Raw genomic sequence first — 16924 nt, 5'->3', positions numbered from 1 at the left:
ATTTCACCTCTGATTCTTCCCTTTGATTTCTACGTCCCCCAAACCTCTGTGAAGTCTTGTATTCCTGGAATGAAATGTGCTATAAATAAAGACCTGTGTTCTTTCAGTGTTTGCAAGAGGTGTATTCGGAAAATGGACCATCACTGCCCATGGGTCAATAACTGTGTAGGAGAGAATAACCAGAAGTACTTTGTACTGTTTACAGTAAGTATTTTGGAAGTGGTGTTTGAGGTTGTCCAGTGGGCAGCACTGAAATGCTGTGTGTGAAGCTGCTCCAAAGGCTGGCTGGCGGCTTCTTTTTTTCTTGTCTCAGAACAGTTACAGGGAGCTGTTGCAGACTTTGTTTCACTAATTAGGGAACGCACACAACACAGCAATGGGGGAAAAGGCATCACGGGAACTGTTTGCCAGGGTTTTGTGAGGTTTGTGTTGACAGTTGTTCAGCACGCTGTTTCGTAGTGTGAGTATTTATTGTGGTGTTGAGCTATCTGAGGCGTGGGCTGTCCTTTTATACTGTACTGTGGCTGGTAGGGTCCCAGGCCATCTGTAGGGTTCCTAAATGTTGTAGTTGTATGAGTTCCCGTGTGGGATCATATAATACGAGCTGTTGCCACATCTCAAGTGAGGAGTGGGAAGTCTGCATCCCCTTTGGCAAGAATTACCCACCTTTTACTTGCAAGTGGTGTATTTTCATACATGAAAACCAAGGAGGTGTTTGACTTTTTTGTACTGTATTTGTGGCGTTATGAGTAAGAAAACAGGAGTGCAAACTTGAATACTACATATTTATGGAAGGGTTGAAATCCGTTTCATCAAAGCAAACTGCAGATATCCCGTGGGAGTAGCGTGAACATTACAAGGCTGAGTTTCAGTGCTCTCTTTTATTAATAAGTCTTTTGAGACATCTGTAGGTTCAAGGAAGAACGTTCTCATAAAACCAAGTAAAAAGGGGGAGATTTTCAGTTAAATGGAAAGGCTTACTCTTCTGTAGTGTGGTTTGTTAGAATGTGGATTACAGAGCAAACTGAATCCTGTTTCTTTCCCTTGAGCAACTGTTTTTTCACCATGAGGATTCAGCTAGGTGTGTTAATCCTATCAAAAGGATTTCTGTTGCAACTGGCATCTACTTTCAAGCAGGCTGTATTAAACAGTTAATGTAGTTGAAAGAAACAACTTCATTGTTCTCTTGTTCTTGGTTGTTCTTTTTGAGACCTGAGGAGGTAAAAGAACAGCAGCATGCTCATCTTGCAGTGAAAACCAAAATACTCTCCTATGGCCTTTTACTGCTTCCATAGGGGTTTCTTGTAACAAAATCTCTCTTACTTCTAATATCTGCTGAACTTTGTCAAGTCTGTAGGTTCAGGAGAGTCATCTTTTTAGCCCTGTCTTGGTAAATTGTAGTTGATGTGTAGCATTGCGTATAGTTTAATGCTTTTTATTACACAGCTAAGACCTAATTTAAGCCAAAAAGGATTAAGTACAAAGTATTAAAGCTTGAGAGAAACTTCCCATGCCAGTGTCTGCCTCAGGGTAAAATACTTATTAAAAATAAAAAATTTCTGAAACTCATGCTGGAAAATAGATGAAGTGCTTTTTGTGGTTAAAACAAATTAGCTGTTGTTTCTCTGGGAAACTGTAGTGCTCTCAAGAGCAAGGACGTACGCTCTGACAACATGATACCCCTATGTCAGAGAGTTGCTGTTCTTTGAAAGTTGAGCTGTGCCCAGCGGAGATGAGGACAGTAAGCTGTGCGGAAGGCCGCACTGGGGTGCAGGAGGGTGGGTTTTGTGTACAGCTGGCTTCAAGTTAAACAGTCTCCCTCCTGTGCACTCAGAGCTGTTAGTAGGGCCAGAGTGAATCTGTGTAGTCTTGGCACTTGCCAGCTTCAGGGTTCTTGTTTAGGGGGATGAGAGGGTTTGGTTTTGGTTTTTTGTTTCGGGTTTTGTGGTTTGGGTTTTTTGGTGGGTTGTTTTGTGGTTTTGCGCCTTTTTTTTTTTTAAGTCTTAACACTTTGCTTTATTTAAAGTGTTTGGAAGATTTAGCATTTCGGTCTTTAAACTTACCTGATACCTATATTACATCCTTTATTTTTCAGATGTATATAGCACTGATTTCCCTGCATGCTCTAATCATGGTGGGGTTTCATTTCTTGTATTGCTTTGAAGAAGACTGGACAAGTAAGTACTAACAAAAATTTCATTAAAATACCAGATTAACCTATGAATGAGACCGTATAATGTCGTTTGTTTGTAAGGTGACCCCTTTTATGCTAGTTTCAGAAGAATGCTATCAGGGCTCTGCTGTGATATCTCTGTTATTTTTTTTATGATCAGTCCTGGAACTTCGTAAATCTTTATGGCCTGCTGGGATCTCTGTCCTGAAAAGTCCTGTTTCAACTTAAGCCTGATACTACCTAGGTAGAAGCTGAGACGTAAAGATGTTTAGATAGTATGTGTGCAATAGTCTACCATTGACGTGAACACAGCACTGATTTTCTGAATGCTAACACGAAATAAGAAGAATGTGTATGCTTTTTTTTAAAAGGGTAATGTGAATCATTCTTGCAAGACTGCCAGGAAAACATGCTAACTCAGATCCAAAAATCCACCCTCACAAGAACAAACAAGTCCTTTCCACAAAAAAAAAAACCCAACAAACAAAACCCCAAACAAAAACCTAGCCCTCACTCTGCAGCAGCCAGTGAATAAATTTTCATAAAGCCAGCTGAGATGTGTTTTTGAAACCACAAATGGATATAGGAAATCCTCTAGGTAATGCTGAATGAAATGGCAAGCTGTCAAAGAATGTGTGTGCAGAGGTATGTGCTGCTTGTGGATTTTTGGAAGAGCATTAGCGTAGTTTTTCTTGGAATTTCAGTTGTGTCATTCAGTATAATGACGGGGTTTAGTTTAGAATACTGCAGAGGATTGGTACATTTACACAAATGAACTGAATTTGACAAGGTTCTGCAGTTCAGAACGTTATAAAACAGCTGCTGGTTGTCACTGAGAACATCTGGATTTGACTACAGTGGCCAGGGCCATAGGGGAAGGATACGTCAAAAGGTAAGTTTCCTTTGCCAGCTTTCTCAGAGTCTGTGGGGGGAAGCACTTTCCCACCTGTCCCAGGTTTAGGTGGCAGAACAGAGCAGTTACAAGAGATGTATTTGTTGTTCCAGCTGCCTTGGATTTGTGCTGTCTGTGTTAGCCCCTGATTGTGGTGCATCTGTTAAAGCTTAACATCTCATGAGGAAAAATAGGGGGTTTTGGTGATGCTCATTCTTGGATTGCAGATGTTCTGACACAACACTCAACGCTATGATTTTTGCCCTATAACATTTTTCTTTCTCTTCCTCTCTTCCGCTCCTCTCTTATAGTTACCTCCTCAGGTATTTTGTTTTTCAGCTCTTGCCTGAGTTTGCACTATAGAGTATGAGGAAAAATTAAGACTTTGGTTTAATCTGCCCTTCTTTATATTATGACAGAGCAGTTATGAAAGGAGACATACTCTGGTTTTATGTTGATGCTACAGAAATAATTATCCTTGAGTCCTGACCACCAGCTTGAGATTTCTAATGAGAGTTTATTACTGTGGAAAACCCGTTAAGATTAAGGTTTAAGAGAGAAGCTACAGGTGAAATGGAGTAGAGTGGAGTCCTAGCCAGTGTGCTGGGGAAACACCTAAGTGGAAAAGAAGGTTGTGTTCTTGAAGTGTTGCAGGGGGTTTTATGGGAGGGGGGGTTGTTTGTTTGTTTTTAACTTGCAGGAGTGATCATTTCATTGTCGAATATCCTCAATGTCAGAGCTTCCCTGTGCTCCGTTTTGAGAATGGTGATCATATAATTTTTTTGACAGTTTGAGTATGGAAAATGCGTGGCTTGGCAGGTGTTTTGCAGCTGCTGCATTACCTGATCTCTCCCCTTCCAACTCTGTTGTTTTGTCTTCACAGAATGCAGTTCCTTCTCTCCGCCAACTACAGTGATTCTTCTCATCCTCTTGTGTTTTGAGGCTCTCCTATTTCTCATCTTCACCTCAGTTATGTTTGGGACCCAAGTACACTCCATCTGCACTGATGAAACGGTGGGTGTCACACGCTTTCCCCTTTACTCTCTCTCTCACCGTTTGTATAAACAGGGAAGCGCTACAAGGTTTTTATCTCATGGCACAGGCAGTTGATGTATGTGCAACCTTTGAGGGAAGACCCAGTGTAATAGAGCTAGCACAGTGCTGGGTTGTGCTCTCTGAAGGTTACTGTGAGAAGTAGTGAATACCTATGTGTTGGCTGGGATGCGGCATTCACGGTACCTCTGACACGGTAGGCACTGGTAACAGGGATTACTCTGTATAGAGTATTTGTCCCTGTGGATTCGAGAACCTTTTTTCCATTAATGAAGTACTCTTACATTGGTACTGTCTGAAATTCAGCTGTGTGTCCCCTGGTGTCACTATTTACAGCTTTATGCGCTGGAAAGCCAAGACGAGTAGGTGGGGGAGGGATATATATATTTTTATATATATATAAACACACACACACAGACCCCCACACACACACACACTCTCTCACTCTTCTTTTAGTCTAGCTTTCCAGTTTTAGCCACTTGTTAAAGAGTTCAAAAACTCTTGCCAGAGGGAAAAAGAAAAGGGAGTGGAGTAGGCTCATGGGAACCTGCTGGGTACTGTCTGCTGCAAAGCCACCATGTTGTCCCCAATTCAAAGATGGCACAGTAGAAGTTACATGGTGTTGCAGTCCATCATATATCCCTGCATTTGCCTGCTTCTGTAAAGATGGAACTTGTGACTCCTGGGGATGTTCCCACACTTGTGAATACTGCTGGCCTTCACCAAGCATGCTCAGATATCTGAATTAACTGGAGTGGTTGAAGAGAAGTGATAGTCCTAAAAGAGTGACAACTCTTATTTCCTCCCCTGCCTCCTTTAGTTTTCTTTCACCTTCACTTCCTTGCCCATGGCCAGTTGAAGCTAAAATATGTATTTTTGCTGCTATTAGAGAGCATTATAGACTGTAATAACCTGTCGCTCCTGGGTATTTTTTGCAATACTTTTTGTACAAACAAGTACTTTCTTTGGCTTCTGCAAGAGGCTGATGTTCACACTGTGACTCTTCCATATTCAGAGGAAGACTTCCACTGCCCTTTTGCTGGGGAGAGCCCCAGGAAGACGTACAGTGTTGTACAGAACAACAAGATCCCACTGAGCTTGAGTTTATCAATAAGTGCGTAAATTAGCAATGCTGCCTGTGAAAACATCATCTGAATTTCTCAATCTTTGAAACCTGTCAAGAATTTTTAGAAGCTGCTTCCCACAGATGGACACCCAAATAAGTCCCCTAATTTTCCCTTACCCTCAACTTCTGGGAACTTATAGATGTTAAAGGAACAATGCCACAATCTAAAATAAAAAATGAAATCTGGTCTCCCCTTGTTGGGTTGCGGGTTTTCATTTTTGTTTTCTTTTTTAAATATGTACCAGTAAGGATTTTGCTCTGTGGAACATCTCGTTGATCTTCTAGCATTGCGCCAGCTGTGTCTGGCAAGGAATCTGTTTTGAGCAGAAGAATATTTCTGGGTGAAATTCTTCCTGGTGTGGTCTCTTGCAGCATTTTACTTCACATTTTAGAGATAGGGCTGTGCCTTGCCCTTTCTCACCTTCCTCTTCCAATCACTGGGAGACCTCCTTCCCCATCTTGTATACGCTGTCCTGCCCAGATGCTTCTTTTCTGCCTGACAGGACCCAGAACCCTAGTGTTTTGGTGTTGTCTCTTGAGGTGGTGTTTTCCACGGATCAGCACAGCTCTTGCAGTTGACCCATGTTGTGTTCTGCAGAGCTCCCAGAAGCGGTAATTTGAGACATGCAGATGTATTACAGTGCATTAATCTGTAGCGCAGGAGAGACACGTAGGTCAGGACAAGCTTACCTTGTGAAAAATCTGAAGTTAAAGAAGAGGGTGATGTGCCTGCTGCTGCTACCTGTGGAAGAGTAATGCTCTCCAGTGACTACACTCGTTCACTTTGCTTCTGTGGCAGCCAGGCATAGCTTTCCTGAAAGACCAAATTTACTTTGTGGGTTTTTGACAAAATACAGGGTTGGGTTTTTTTTTTTTCCTTTTAAATGATTGACTAGTGAATGTTTCAGCTGATAGCTTGATGGCTTATTTTTGTTCACCCTCTAACCTTTACTAAACAATGCCAATGATTTCTCTCAAATTGGTATCTTATTTAATCCTTTCTCTCTGCTGTCAGCCTGTGCATGTTTTAGCAGTGATTCTAATGAAACATGAAGAGGCACCAGGTAGAGTCAGCTACACTGAGCCATGGGCACTTCCTGAACTTGCTTGGTGAATCTGAGAGCATTATAGAGATTATCTTCGGGTTTGTGGGTTTGGGGTTTTTTTTTTTGTCTGCAAGCTTATAATGGTTTCCTCTAAAACTTTTCCACCTGGTTAGCACATAATGCTTTCAGCCATTAAAGCACATACTTTTTTTGTTTGGTTTTAGGTGGCGGGGTTTCTTTAATTGACATCAGAGGCAATTGGAGGGCAGGTTTTAAAAGGTTTATGAAATATTTAGGTCTGAACAAAATGAAAGTGTTTCCAAGGAATACTTTCTATCCTTAAGATTTTTTAAGTATAATTCAATGAGAAGAAAAGGAAAGGCAGCGTAGATGCATTTTTACTTTTTTATTCCACACTTTGGATAAGGGGTAACTGAGAGTAGACCTTTTCCCCAAATCCAGAACTACAAAATCTGAGTGTTTGACTGAAAATGTGATATTTCTGTTTTCAGGGAATAGAACAGTTGAAAAAGGAAGAGAGAAGATGGGCTAAAAAAACAAAATGGATGAACATGAAAGCAGTATTTGGCCATCCGTTCTCTATAGCATGGCTTAGCCCATTCGCAACACCAGACCAAGGAAAAGCAGACCCATACCAGTATGTGGTCTGAGGAATTCTTGACCAGCATTTCCACTAAAATAGAAACATATTGCAGCACTACTGTTACAAATTTTCCATGAATGTTTAAAACAAAAAGCAAAACAAACTTTTTTATGTCTATTAAATGGCTGATAATTGCAGAGAAAAAAAAGCCCTGTATTCCACAATTTTAGATAATTCTATATCTCTGGCTGAAACTGCTGCTGCTTTTCTTTTTTTTTTTTTTTTTTTCTTTCTAATTTTTAAAATCTTGTTAACTTTACTGGCCTTTGTTTCTCTCTGCTTTCTGTATGGCGTAACTAATGTGAAGGGGATGCTCTTTCTCTGTCGTGACCCACCTCTTCTGAGTAGATTCTCATGCTGTCTCCTGACTGTGATGAGCTCTGTGGAAGACATGTGAGTGCCAACAGCCCTACACAGATACCTTTGGACTTCCTGAAGGAGCACATTGCTCTTTCATAAGTGAACTTGAATGGGGAAGCAGACACTTCACTTACCAAAAGGTGCAAGACAAGAACGCGACACAGCAAGAGAGCCAGTTGACCTGGTGATCGCATACAGTTGAAGTACTTAAAACAAATGTTGCCAACAGCAATTCCCACCCCACCCTCCTTTTTCCTTCCAGCCACAGAACTGATTCCATCTTTCTGGCATTATTTGGTCTGTTCCCTCCCTTGCGCGCAGGAAATTGTTGCCCTCTTTAGGGTAACTCTGGCAGATTTAGAAGACTCTTTGGATTATTAGATGCCTTACAATTGCAGGAAAGAAAGAAAGAAATCTAATTTTCAAATGTTTAGAATAGCAGAGTCATCTTGTTTGTGTGTGTTTGTCTTGGTAAATGAGTTGTTAGAGCAATGCCTGCTAAACGGTGTTAATGTGAAAAACTGACATGAATGCCCAGGCTGCTCTAAAGACTAATACTGACGGGATATGTAGGTGTACCAGGGTGATGGATTCTACATTCTTAGCATTGCCCTGTTTTAGAGCTTGGTAAATCTTTTCTCACATTCATGCATACATGTGTATGTGTGTAAACACACACACACTTATATGTGTGTTTTAAAGTGGGAAATATTGATGGTAGGGAGCATGCATACTGTTATGAACTGTGTGGTGTTGAAAGTGGGAGGGACAGAAGGCATTCCAAAAACGGGTAGAGCTAAAACCATTCGTAACTACAACTGACGTCTTGTGTTCAGGCAGGAATTTTGTTATATTTTTGGATCATGACTCCCATGGGCTTATCAAATGAATTGCAAACAAAAGAAAAATACAAATCAGCTGTGTCCATGACTTCCAAGGAATCTTTTCTTTCCTTGGTTTAGAATAAAATGGTGGTTTTTTTGGAAAACAACCTCTTTAGACTGCTTCAAAGCCATGGGGGAAGGGAGGGAAATCAGGGAAGAAGAAATTTAATGGATGTCTCATTTTGGAAGTAATGTGAATGCTGCATCTTTTCAATCTGTCAATGCTTCCATATGGAAAACAAATGCAATAAAACTTTTCCAAAAACTTGTTTGCTGTTATTTTCTTCCTTCACTTCAAACATTGGGAAAAATCTGTAATGGTTTTCTGAACTTTCACTTCTGTACACGAGCAGGCAGAAGCATGTAAAGGTTAATTAAATGTTCAACCTTTAAGTTTAAAAATTAGTTAATTAGTAATATACTGATCTGCGAATCAGTGGTTTTATTTTACCACTTGGACGTGGCTGTCAGTAAGTGCTCTGCTGTGTAGACAGGCTGTTTCTGCAATCCTACTTGCTCGGGGTTAGATCATCCAGGGGTACGTTGCGATCTCTGCTGCACGGAGGGAGCCACAGGCCGCGCTTGTGCCTCGGTGGGAAGATACTGTGAAGGAAGTGTGGCCTTGGCCTACTCATTTCCTTAATGAAAAGTTCAGGAAAAGTTTAGGTTTTGTTTCTATAGTGCTGATACCGCTGATAGTGGAAAGCCATTGTAAATAAAGACGTAGCTCTGATTTTAGTATGTAATGGTGTTTTTCAGAGAATGCTCCCTGCTTAATGGTTAAGGGCTGGATCTTTGGCTGGGATCAGTTCAGCTGATGAGGCACATGCAGGTGGTAACTTGAACTGGTAGAGAATCAGGCCCTAAAACTGTCTTGACACAAAATCAGATGTATTGGTGGGGGGGAGGCTTTAGTCATGTAGGCAATTAACAAGCGAATGCATCTCTCTGCAGTTCATTGCTTTAAAAAATGGTTTGATTATAAATTCCACTGGTGCACGTTCCAGTTATGGTTTACTTTAATTACCCTTATTCATTCTGCATTCTGGAGGAAGATGGGTTACATTGTTCTGGCATGTTGGCCGTTTTGGAAGAATTTGTACTCAGTTTTTCTTGTTTCAAACAAATGGAAGTTGTTAAACAGTGCTATGTAGTATGGATATTTTCAGTCAAACTGTTTTCATTTTAAATGAGGCATCATCACAGCTTGCAGAAATGCCCTTCGGTACCTGTTGCGTGTGTGCCTCAGTAACTGGGGGTCCTCAGTTTTACTTGCACTGTACAACTTAGAGGTGCAATTTGAATGATACTAAATGTGGGTCAATGTTAACATGAGAAAGGCAGACTTACCGATTTGCTCACGGGAAGTATTTTCTCAGGCAGGACTACCTGATTTCAGGTGCTAGTTCTCTTTTAGTGTGGCCAAGAGAAATTGAAGGACAAACTCAAGCAAAGACGGTGCTGTTTTGAAAAGCTGAGCAGTGCTCCAAGCAGAAATGAGTGCAAGGAGCTGCTGTAGGGAAAGTCTGCCTTAATCATGATTTCTGCTAGCAAGGCTTCCTGTGTCTTCCCCACACCGGACAAATTGTTACAATGCTTGCCTGTTCTGTTCATCCTTTTCTTTTGGATTCTAAAAGCGTATTCGAAGAAATTAATGCATTTCTTCTAACACGGGAGAACTGTCCTGCAGATTGCTTCTGGGTCAGGCCACGCAGCCCAGCATCCTCCTCTGGCACTGCGCAGGAGCAGATACTGAGGGCAATAGTGGGAGAAACGGGGTGTATCCTACAGCCTCGCAGTGGTTACGGGTTAACCGTGTCTTACTGTCCTGCGTTTGCAATGTTGTACCCCTTATTGAAATGGGAGTGTTCTGTATTTTATATTTCTCTATGTATGTCTTCTTCTTCCAGTGTTTGTTCAAAATTATGTAATCTGGAATAGTGAAAGATGATGCTTTCTGAGCACTTTTTTTTTTTTTAAGGTGAAATAGCTGCATGATGGGAAAGAGAAACAGTTGTTGGTTTAATTTGAAATACAAAATTCTCACTTTCTAATAATGGTGAGAGATTTTTAGGTAAACATATTCTTTAAAAAAAGTTTCATTAAACAGTAATGAAACGTCTTCAACAGTTGTGCATTCCTTCCATCCCCCTTAAATTTTTAAGGCAAAAACGTCACTCCCTACTGACTGTGGGGCAGGCAGCCAAAATAAGACCAGGGTACAATTTTTAAAACTTTTGCTCATTTTCAGTATGCGCCCTGAAGGGATTAGTGAGGTCGGGCTGGGAGAAAGTCTGCTCCTGCTTGTCCGATTAGCTGCTCCCTAATCTGGCATTAGTACAACCTCAGCCTGACCTTGCCTGTCGCCTTGGTTAGCAGATACCGGTCAGAGCAGGTGAACTATGTTTTTTGGGGGGAGGGAAGGGAAGAGAGGGGTTGCTGCCCAGAAGTGGTCAAGATCCTTATTCCCAATTTAGATGGCAGCATGGATCAAACTGGATTACGCACATGACTGAGGGAGGGGTTAAAGCTTGTGCTGCCGGGGAAGGGTTTCAGTGCTTGGTGTCGGTTTCTCCTCCTGCCCCATGCTACTTGTTTTTCTTCTCTCTAGATACTCACGCAATAAACGCTGCAGCCGTGGTGATGGTTTGTTACTAACGCATTAGAAACCTCTGCAGTTTGCTAAGGAGCAGCTGACGACCAAAGGTGTTTCTCTGCTTTAATTAAAGCTGCAAAAGCCATCTGCCTGCTGGCTGCGTGGCTGCGGGGCACTGGAACCAGACTATCCTGGAGGAAAAGTGCATGGTAGCGCTAAAATGCTTTGCTTAGGTTCTGCTCTGTCATGTACAAGTGCAGCCCCTCTCCCGGCTTGCCCGGCAAGGAGCTAAGGACTGACGCTGGCTGCGGCAGCACCGAGTGCCTCGTCCCAAGGGGCCGGGGGCTGCAAGGGATTTTCCCTGGAACAGCTGAAGCTGCGCGTTTGCGAGCTTGGGAGCAGCGCAAAGGGACACATGCCTGTGCTTAGCGTTGCAAGATGCATGTTTGTGCTTCGGGGCTTGAACTTTTCCCAAAATTGCAACCACGAAGACTTCTGCTTTGGTATCGTGTCTTTTCTTTCTGTGCATTCACTGCTGGATTTTTCCTAAGTCAGCACAAGAAACAGGGCATGAATGAAGCTCACAAAAGCCTTGCACGTATTTCTTCAGTTTACGGTGTATTTTCTCCCGGGCCTGCTCATGCTGACTCAATGTTATTGCAAAACCAAGCTGCTGCTGTATTAAAATGTCATGTTATTTACAAGGTTTACTGCAAGCGCAGATGTGGTGCTGCTGAGCTGTTGCGTGTATTCATTTCCCCCTCTGCAAGGCTTTGAAATGTTTTGGGGGTCATTAGGGAAAACCTCCAGAACTAGAACGTGACAAGTGTATTTTTCATCCAGCTCTTCTAAAACTGCTCTTTTTAGTGGTTTTCACTGAATTTGCTCATTTTTCCTGTCCTGAGTGTCTCAGAACTTGGATCCAGAATCCTTGCTTCTCTAAGAACAGAGTTTCTGCATGGTCGCTTTGATATCATTGTGAGCATATCATACACAGCTGTAGATCTGACTCCTCTGTTACATGGTGCAGAAGATAGGCCTAAAAATTTATGCCCTATTTCACATAGTGGTAGCCTTGAAAAAAAAAAAAACCAAAACCAAAAAAACCCAACGAAACAACCCAAAAAAACCCAACTTGGTTCCTTCTTTCTACATGGAAAAGACTACTAGGAAAAATATTGCTGCCCAAATTTGGTGGACCTGTTATTTGAATACAATCAAAATATTTGTGTTACTAAAAGTGATGTTCTTGGAGGGAGAATGTGTCAGAATCTTGACTGACCAAGGCTCGTCCTGCTTTGAGACCTCTTCTTCCACCTATAGCGACTTCCTCATCTCCCTGCTGGTATCTGGCTTGTATTGTGATTTGTCTTTGACAGTTTGTTAAATGGAAATTTTGTTCTTAAATATTTGGTCTTAACTGGCACGGAGTAAGCTTGTTCTTACATCAGCTTCTAGTGACAAGCCTAGATGTGGCCATTGTAGATTCCTGGTCACTAGAAAATACTGCAAAATACTGCAGGTTTTGCCTATATCCGAGCTATTGTAGAAGTCCCCAAGTAAGGTGAAATTTCAAGTTGTAAATGTATTTTGTTACTCCTTGAAGGGATTCAGAAAGCATCGGGATAAGAGATCCATGTTTCCAAAAGGGATGGCTTTTTAGAAGCCAGCTTTTTGCCGTTAGAATCGATAGCAATTCATACCGAAATAAGTCTCTGAGATTTAGATTGTCCATGAATTTAGTCTTGGTTTAGGATTTTGTTTTTAAATTCACGAATGAAGCTCAGTAACACAGGATGCCTGTCCTCATTATTAACTAAAATTTGAATAACATCATATCCTGGTTGTAGATAACCAGCTCCTGGTGAATGTTGGTGAACACGTAGTTTTGCATGTGCTGCAGCGGTTAGTGCACAAATGCAGGCTATAAATGTGAGACGACCCAAAACTCTTCTCTTCTTGCAGGGTATTGAGCGTCTTAAAAATCAGAAGCCAAGCTGGGAGAAAATAAGTGGCTGGGAAGGAATGAAGCTGGCATTCGGTGGTGCTTTCTCCTTGGGTTGGTTCAGTCCCTTTTCGAATCTGAACTGCGAGAGCCCAGCGCCGGCTGAAGCGGCAGCAGCTCCTGCATCTGCAATAATGACCCAAGAAGAAATTGAGCAGTTTCTCGCTCAAGACGTTGCCGTCCAAGTGTTACATGAATAAGCAAAGCATCCACCAAGATGTCAAAAGCAGCTTTCAGGTGTTTTTGGTTTTTTTAATAACTACTTGTGCTGGAGACTTAAGGGGTTGTTCTTTAACATACTTTTGGTGCATTAAAAAATTCAGGAGTATTTATCTGGAAGCCAGGTACAGCACTTGCAGAAGCAATGCAAATCTCCAGGGAAAGCTTTGTAAGTGATGAGATTCATCAGCTCATTTTCAGACTTGTGACAACTGCTTTCCTGAGCTTTACTTGGCCTTTTAAGGAAAGTTTATAATTGTCAGATAGATTGGTCCCAGCTCCCAGAAATGTGCAGTCCTAAGGAGCCTGACTAATCTTTTGTTCTTACACCCTTTTTGGGGGGCTAAATGATAAGCCCTGCGCAATGGCCAGATAAGCCCAGCTCTAAAGGTTTTCTTGAAAAACACATCCTTTTGAGCTCATCCCATGGATGCTGCCTCTGGATTATGAAAACTGCTGGTGCTCAGGTCTTAGCAGAGGTGGGATACCGACGCAGCAGATGGGCGAGCTACAAAACATCTCCAGGCGTAAATCTTAACCATCTGTGCTCGTGGGGCTGCGCAAGACATGCTGCTTAGCTGAGCAGTGTTGGAGCTGGTGGCGGTGCCGGGCCGGTGGGGCCGTTCACCTGTGGCCAGTGCAGCAGAGAGCAGGCAAACACTGGCCGGGTTGTCAAGCTGCTGGTGGGGGAGGCTTTTGCCCAGGGGCTGCGGTTCGTTAGCAGGTAGGACGTGTGGAGTGGGAGCTGCCTGGCCAAACTGCAGCCCAGAAAGCACACAGCTGGTCTAGGCGAGGCACTGAGGCTGTTTCTGTGGTCAAAGAGAGGGAGGCGTTTAACACTGCCCTGTTAGTACTTGCCATTATGCAGGGTTTCATTACACTAATTTTGCAGCCAGCTCCTGGTGAATGTTGGTGAACATGTTGAAGGAACATGCATTGCTCAAGGAAGGCGTTACTGCAGGTGGAAATCGTTGCAGCAAAGTCATGCAAAGGTGACGCTAGCCGCTGCGTTCAGACACAGGAGAAACACTTGGCATGTTCCAGATGTCAGTTAGTGTAGCTTTAATTTAGACTGGTTTTCAATTGGGTTTATTTTTAATGTCTTGTCATCTCCATTAGCTTAATTGTCAGTAAATTTTGCAGGATATAGAGATGTGCTCCTGGTTTTGCCTCGCAGGAGATGCTTGACTTTGTCTCCCCCTCTCCTGTAATGTGGACCAAAGAGAATTGCTTCTTCTCAAAAGTAAGAGAAAGGAGTTTTGGGGATGAAAGCATGGTATTGTGAAAGACCTAGGTGAAGTTTTTATTATTTATAGAAGCAATGCCAAATGGAGTTTGTGCAAGATGTTTTTCTTTTCCCCCAAAAAAAGCATCTGAATATCTATTAATGGTGTGACATTCAGGGCTACTGTGGAGGGATGAGATTCTCTCCTGGACTTGTCCTCTGCTACAGCAGTCCCTTTTTCTGGCAAAGGGTCTGGGAACAAACCAAGTGCCGTGGTTGTTAGGAGCACAGCTTGGCTAAAACCCAGTGGGTATTCCCAAACAGTCATCCCATCCCCTATCCCCTCTGGATGTCTCCTTTTTTTCAATGGAAAATAGATTTAGAAAATAAATCATTAGGACATGTGTATTTATAAAAACCTTTTTGGCAAAGGGAAACACCCTGCACTTGGGGGGAGTTGAGATGTCCTCTCACATCATTTAGATGTGAGGTCTTGAATGTCATTGCTTTGTGCAGCAGTGTGATAGTGAGGGAAGAAGCTTTCCTGCTCCTGTAGCAGCCCACGTTCCTCTCTTGCAACTTCCCACAGGAAAGGGACACCAGGGACATAAGCAGATCTATAAGGGATTTCCTATAGGGAGCAATAGGGGTGTTGAAGGAGGAAAAGTAAGAGTGCCCTTTTTAGCTCATGTTTTGCTGCTCAGCCTCTGTATCCAGTTAATGTCCTTGTCTCCAGTGCCGCATCTGCAGAGTGGGAATGGTGCTACAGGGTCCTGGGGGGAGAAACTGGTTGATGGTTGAAAGTTGCCTTGAGGCAAGTGCATGGAGATGTCAGCCTGGGTAAGACCCCCTTGCCCTGTGTTGTGGTGATGCTTCAAAATATCAAAACTTGGAACATCAAAAATGATCCGAGGGCTGGCGCACCTCTCCTGCAAGGACAGGCTGAGAGAGTTGGGGTTGTTCAGCCTGGAGAAGAGAAGGATGTGGGGAGACCTTATTGCAGCCTTTCAGTGCTTAAAGGAGGACTGTAGGAAGGATGGGGGCAACCACTTTAGCAAGGCTGTTGTGACAGGACAAGGGGTAATGGTTTTAAACTAAAGGAGGGTAGATTTAGACTGGATATAAGGAAGAAATTTTTTACTATGAGGGTGGTGAAACAGTGGCACAGGTTGCCCAGAGAGGTTGTGGAGGCCCCATCCCTAGAAACATTCAAGGTCAGGTTGGACGGGGCTCTGAGCAACCTGATCTAGCTGAAGATGTCCTTGCTCACTGCAGGGGGGTCAGAGTAGATGGCCTCTAAAGGTCCCTTCCAACCCAAACCATTCTGTGATTCTATGGTTCTTGGGACACGGACCCCACTTGTGTGGCTTTGGGTAGGTGCAGATGGAGGCAGTGTATTTCCTCCACCACTCTCAAACCTGGTTCACCTCATCATGAGGACAGGCGTCCTTCACTTCTGTTGCCCACCACTCATGTTGTTCTTCAGGTGCAGGCATTTCTAGGCTTTTTTTCTTTTTTTTAATAGCTGAAATGGAAAAGCAGTGTGAAGAGGGGGGTGAGAGCCAGAACAGCCATCTCTACTCCTCCCGCAGCACAGTTATAGTATGAGTGAGAGACTGGGACATGTCCCTGTGCACTATACAGACCCATTCCAGCTCAGCCCTGGCTCTGGTGCCCCCAGGACCTGGTGGGGTGACTTCCTATGTCCGGCGAATTGGTTGTTCTGGTGTCTCTTGGCTATCAGTCTCCCTTGTCCCCCTCCCCTGCAAAGTGCCAGTACCCCTCTCTGTCTCCATATAGTGTGTCAGCTGTCAGAAATTTTAAAAGTCTTCATAAGTTGGAAAAATCTATTTTATCCACAGCTGTGGCATAAACCTCCTTCTTTAATGACTACCTGGTAGCTTGAGACCAAATGTGATTTTCATGAAATTGAAACCAAACCCACAATTTTCCTTCCTTTCCCTCTGTGCACTCCTTGCCCCTTGTTAAATCATGCCCCTGTCTTCAGGCTGTGCTGCTCTGGTCCTAGCTGGCTTGCTGGGCCCTGGGGAAGGTGCTCCTAGAGAGCACTTTCTGCAGTCTGCTGGAGATCCCATCGCTGCTCCGGTGCAAGGTGTTAATACATGATGGACAAGGTCGTGGCAGATGTGGAAACTGTTCTTCTACTTCTTATCTGGTGTCTTTTGCAGGAGGTTTTCTATGCAAGTAAAGAATTTACGTCTCTTGAAAATATATATGTTTTGCTGTTTGTAACTCCTTTTTATGCCTCTGGTCACTATTGTACTTATTAAAGAACTAATACTTTATCTGCCAAAGACTTGCCTGCTCTTCCCTTCCCTGTGGTCGCCGTCTGTGGATGCTGCGCCTGCTCTGCCTGGGGAGAGGGGATCCTGCTCCCTGCCCTGCCACTGCCGGAGGTGGCCTTGTGGGAACCCAGCGCTGCTGCAGGGTACTGGGACACCGTGAGGAGAGGGGTGGCAGGCAGGTGGGGGAGCCTGACCACCTTTTGTGGCCCAGCCACCGCTTGGGCCCTCCTCTGGGTGTTCCCTAAATGTTTGAAGCACAAGGGAGTAGTCAAAACTTTTCGTTCCCCCTCCCCTTTGTTTTTTCGTTCCCCCTCCCTTTGTTTTTTCGTTCCCCCTCCCTTTTCTTGGGCTGGCACATAACCAGGTGTAGTACCA

General features: G+C 43.3%; 2 protein-coding genes across 7 annotated transcripts in view; both read left to right on the top strand.

The window, feature by feature from the left end:
- The window catches only part of ZDHHC3 (zinc finger DHHC-type palmitoyltransferase 3), a 34591-nt gene extending 18033 nt beyond the window's left edge, over positions 1-16558 (top strand). For 4 of the 6 annotated variants that reach the window (XM_064444073.1, XM_064444072.1, XM_064444074.1 and 1 more), the window contains exons 4-7: positions 108-204; positions 2096-2177; positions 3949-4079; positions 12760-16558. In XM_064444073.1, the coding sequence (XP_064300143.1) occupies positions 108-204; positions 2096-2177; positions 3949-4079; positions 12760-12999 (550 nt within the window). In that variant the 3' untranslated portion in view covers positions 13000-16558. Of the gene's footprint in view, positions 1-107; positions 205-2095; positions 2178-3948; positions 4080-5133; positions 6783-6802; positions 8468-12759 lie in introns of those variants that run through there. The other 2 variants (XM_064444075.1, XM_064444076.1) reach the window with 2 other exon arrangements.
- KIAA1143 (KIAA1143 ortholog) overlaps positions 1-16924 on the top strand; it is a 259367-nt gene that overhangs the window by 101836 nt on the left and 140607 nt on the right. The gene's annotated exons all lie outside the window — the stretch shown is intronic.

The sequence above is a fragment of the Phalacrocorax carbo genome, chromosome 2, assembly GCF_963921805.1.
Source record: "Phalacrocorax carbo chromosome 2, bPhaCar2.1, whole genome shotgun sequence".
NCBI lineage: Eukaryota > Metazoa > Chordata > Aves > Suliformes > Phalacrocoracidae > Phalacrocorax > Phalacrocorax carbo.
This window is presented reverse-complemented; position numbering and strand designations above follow the sequence as displayed.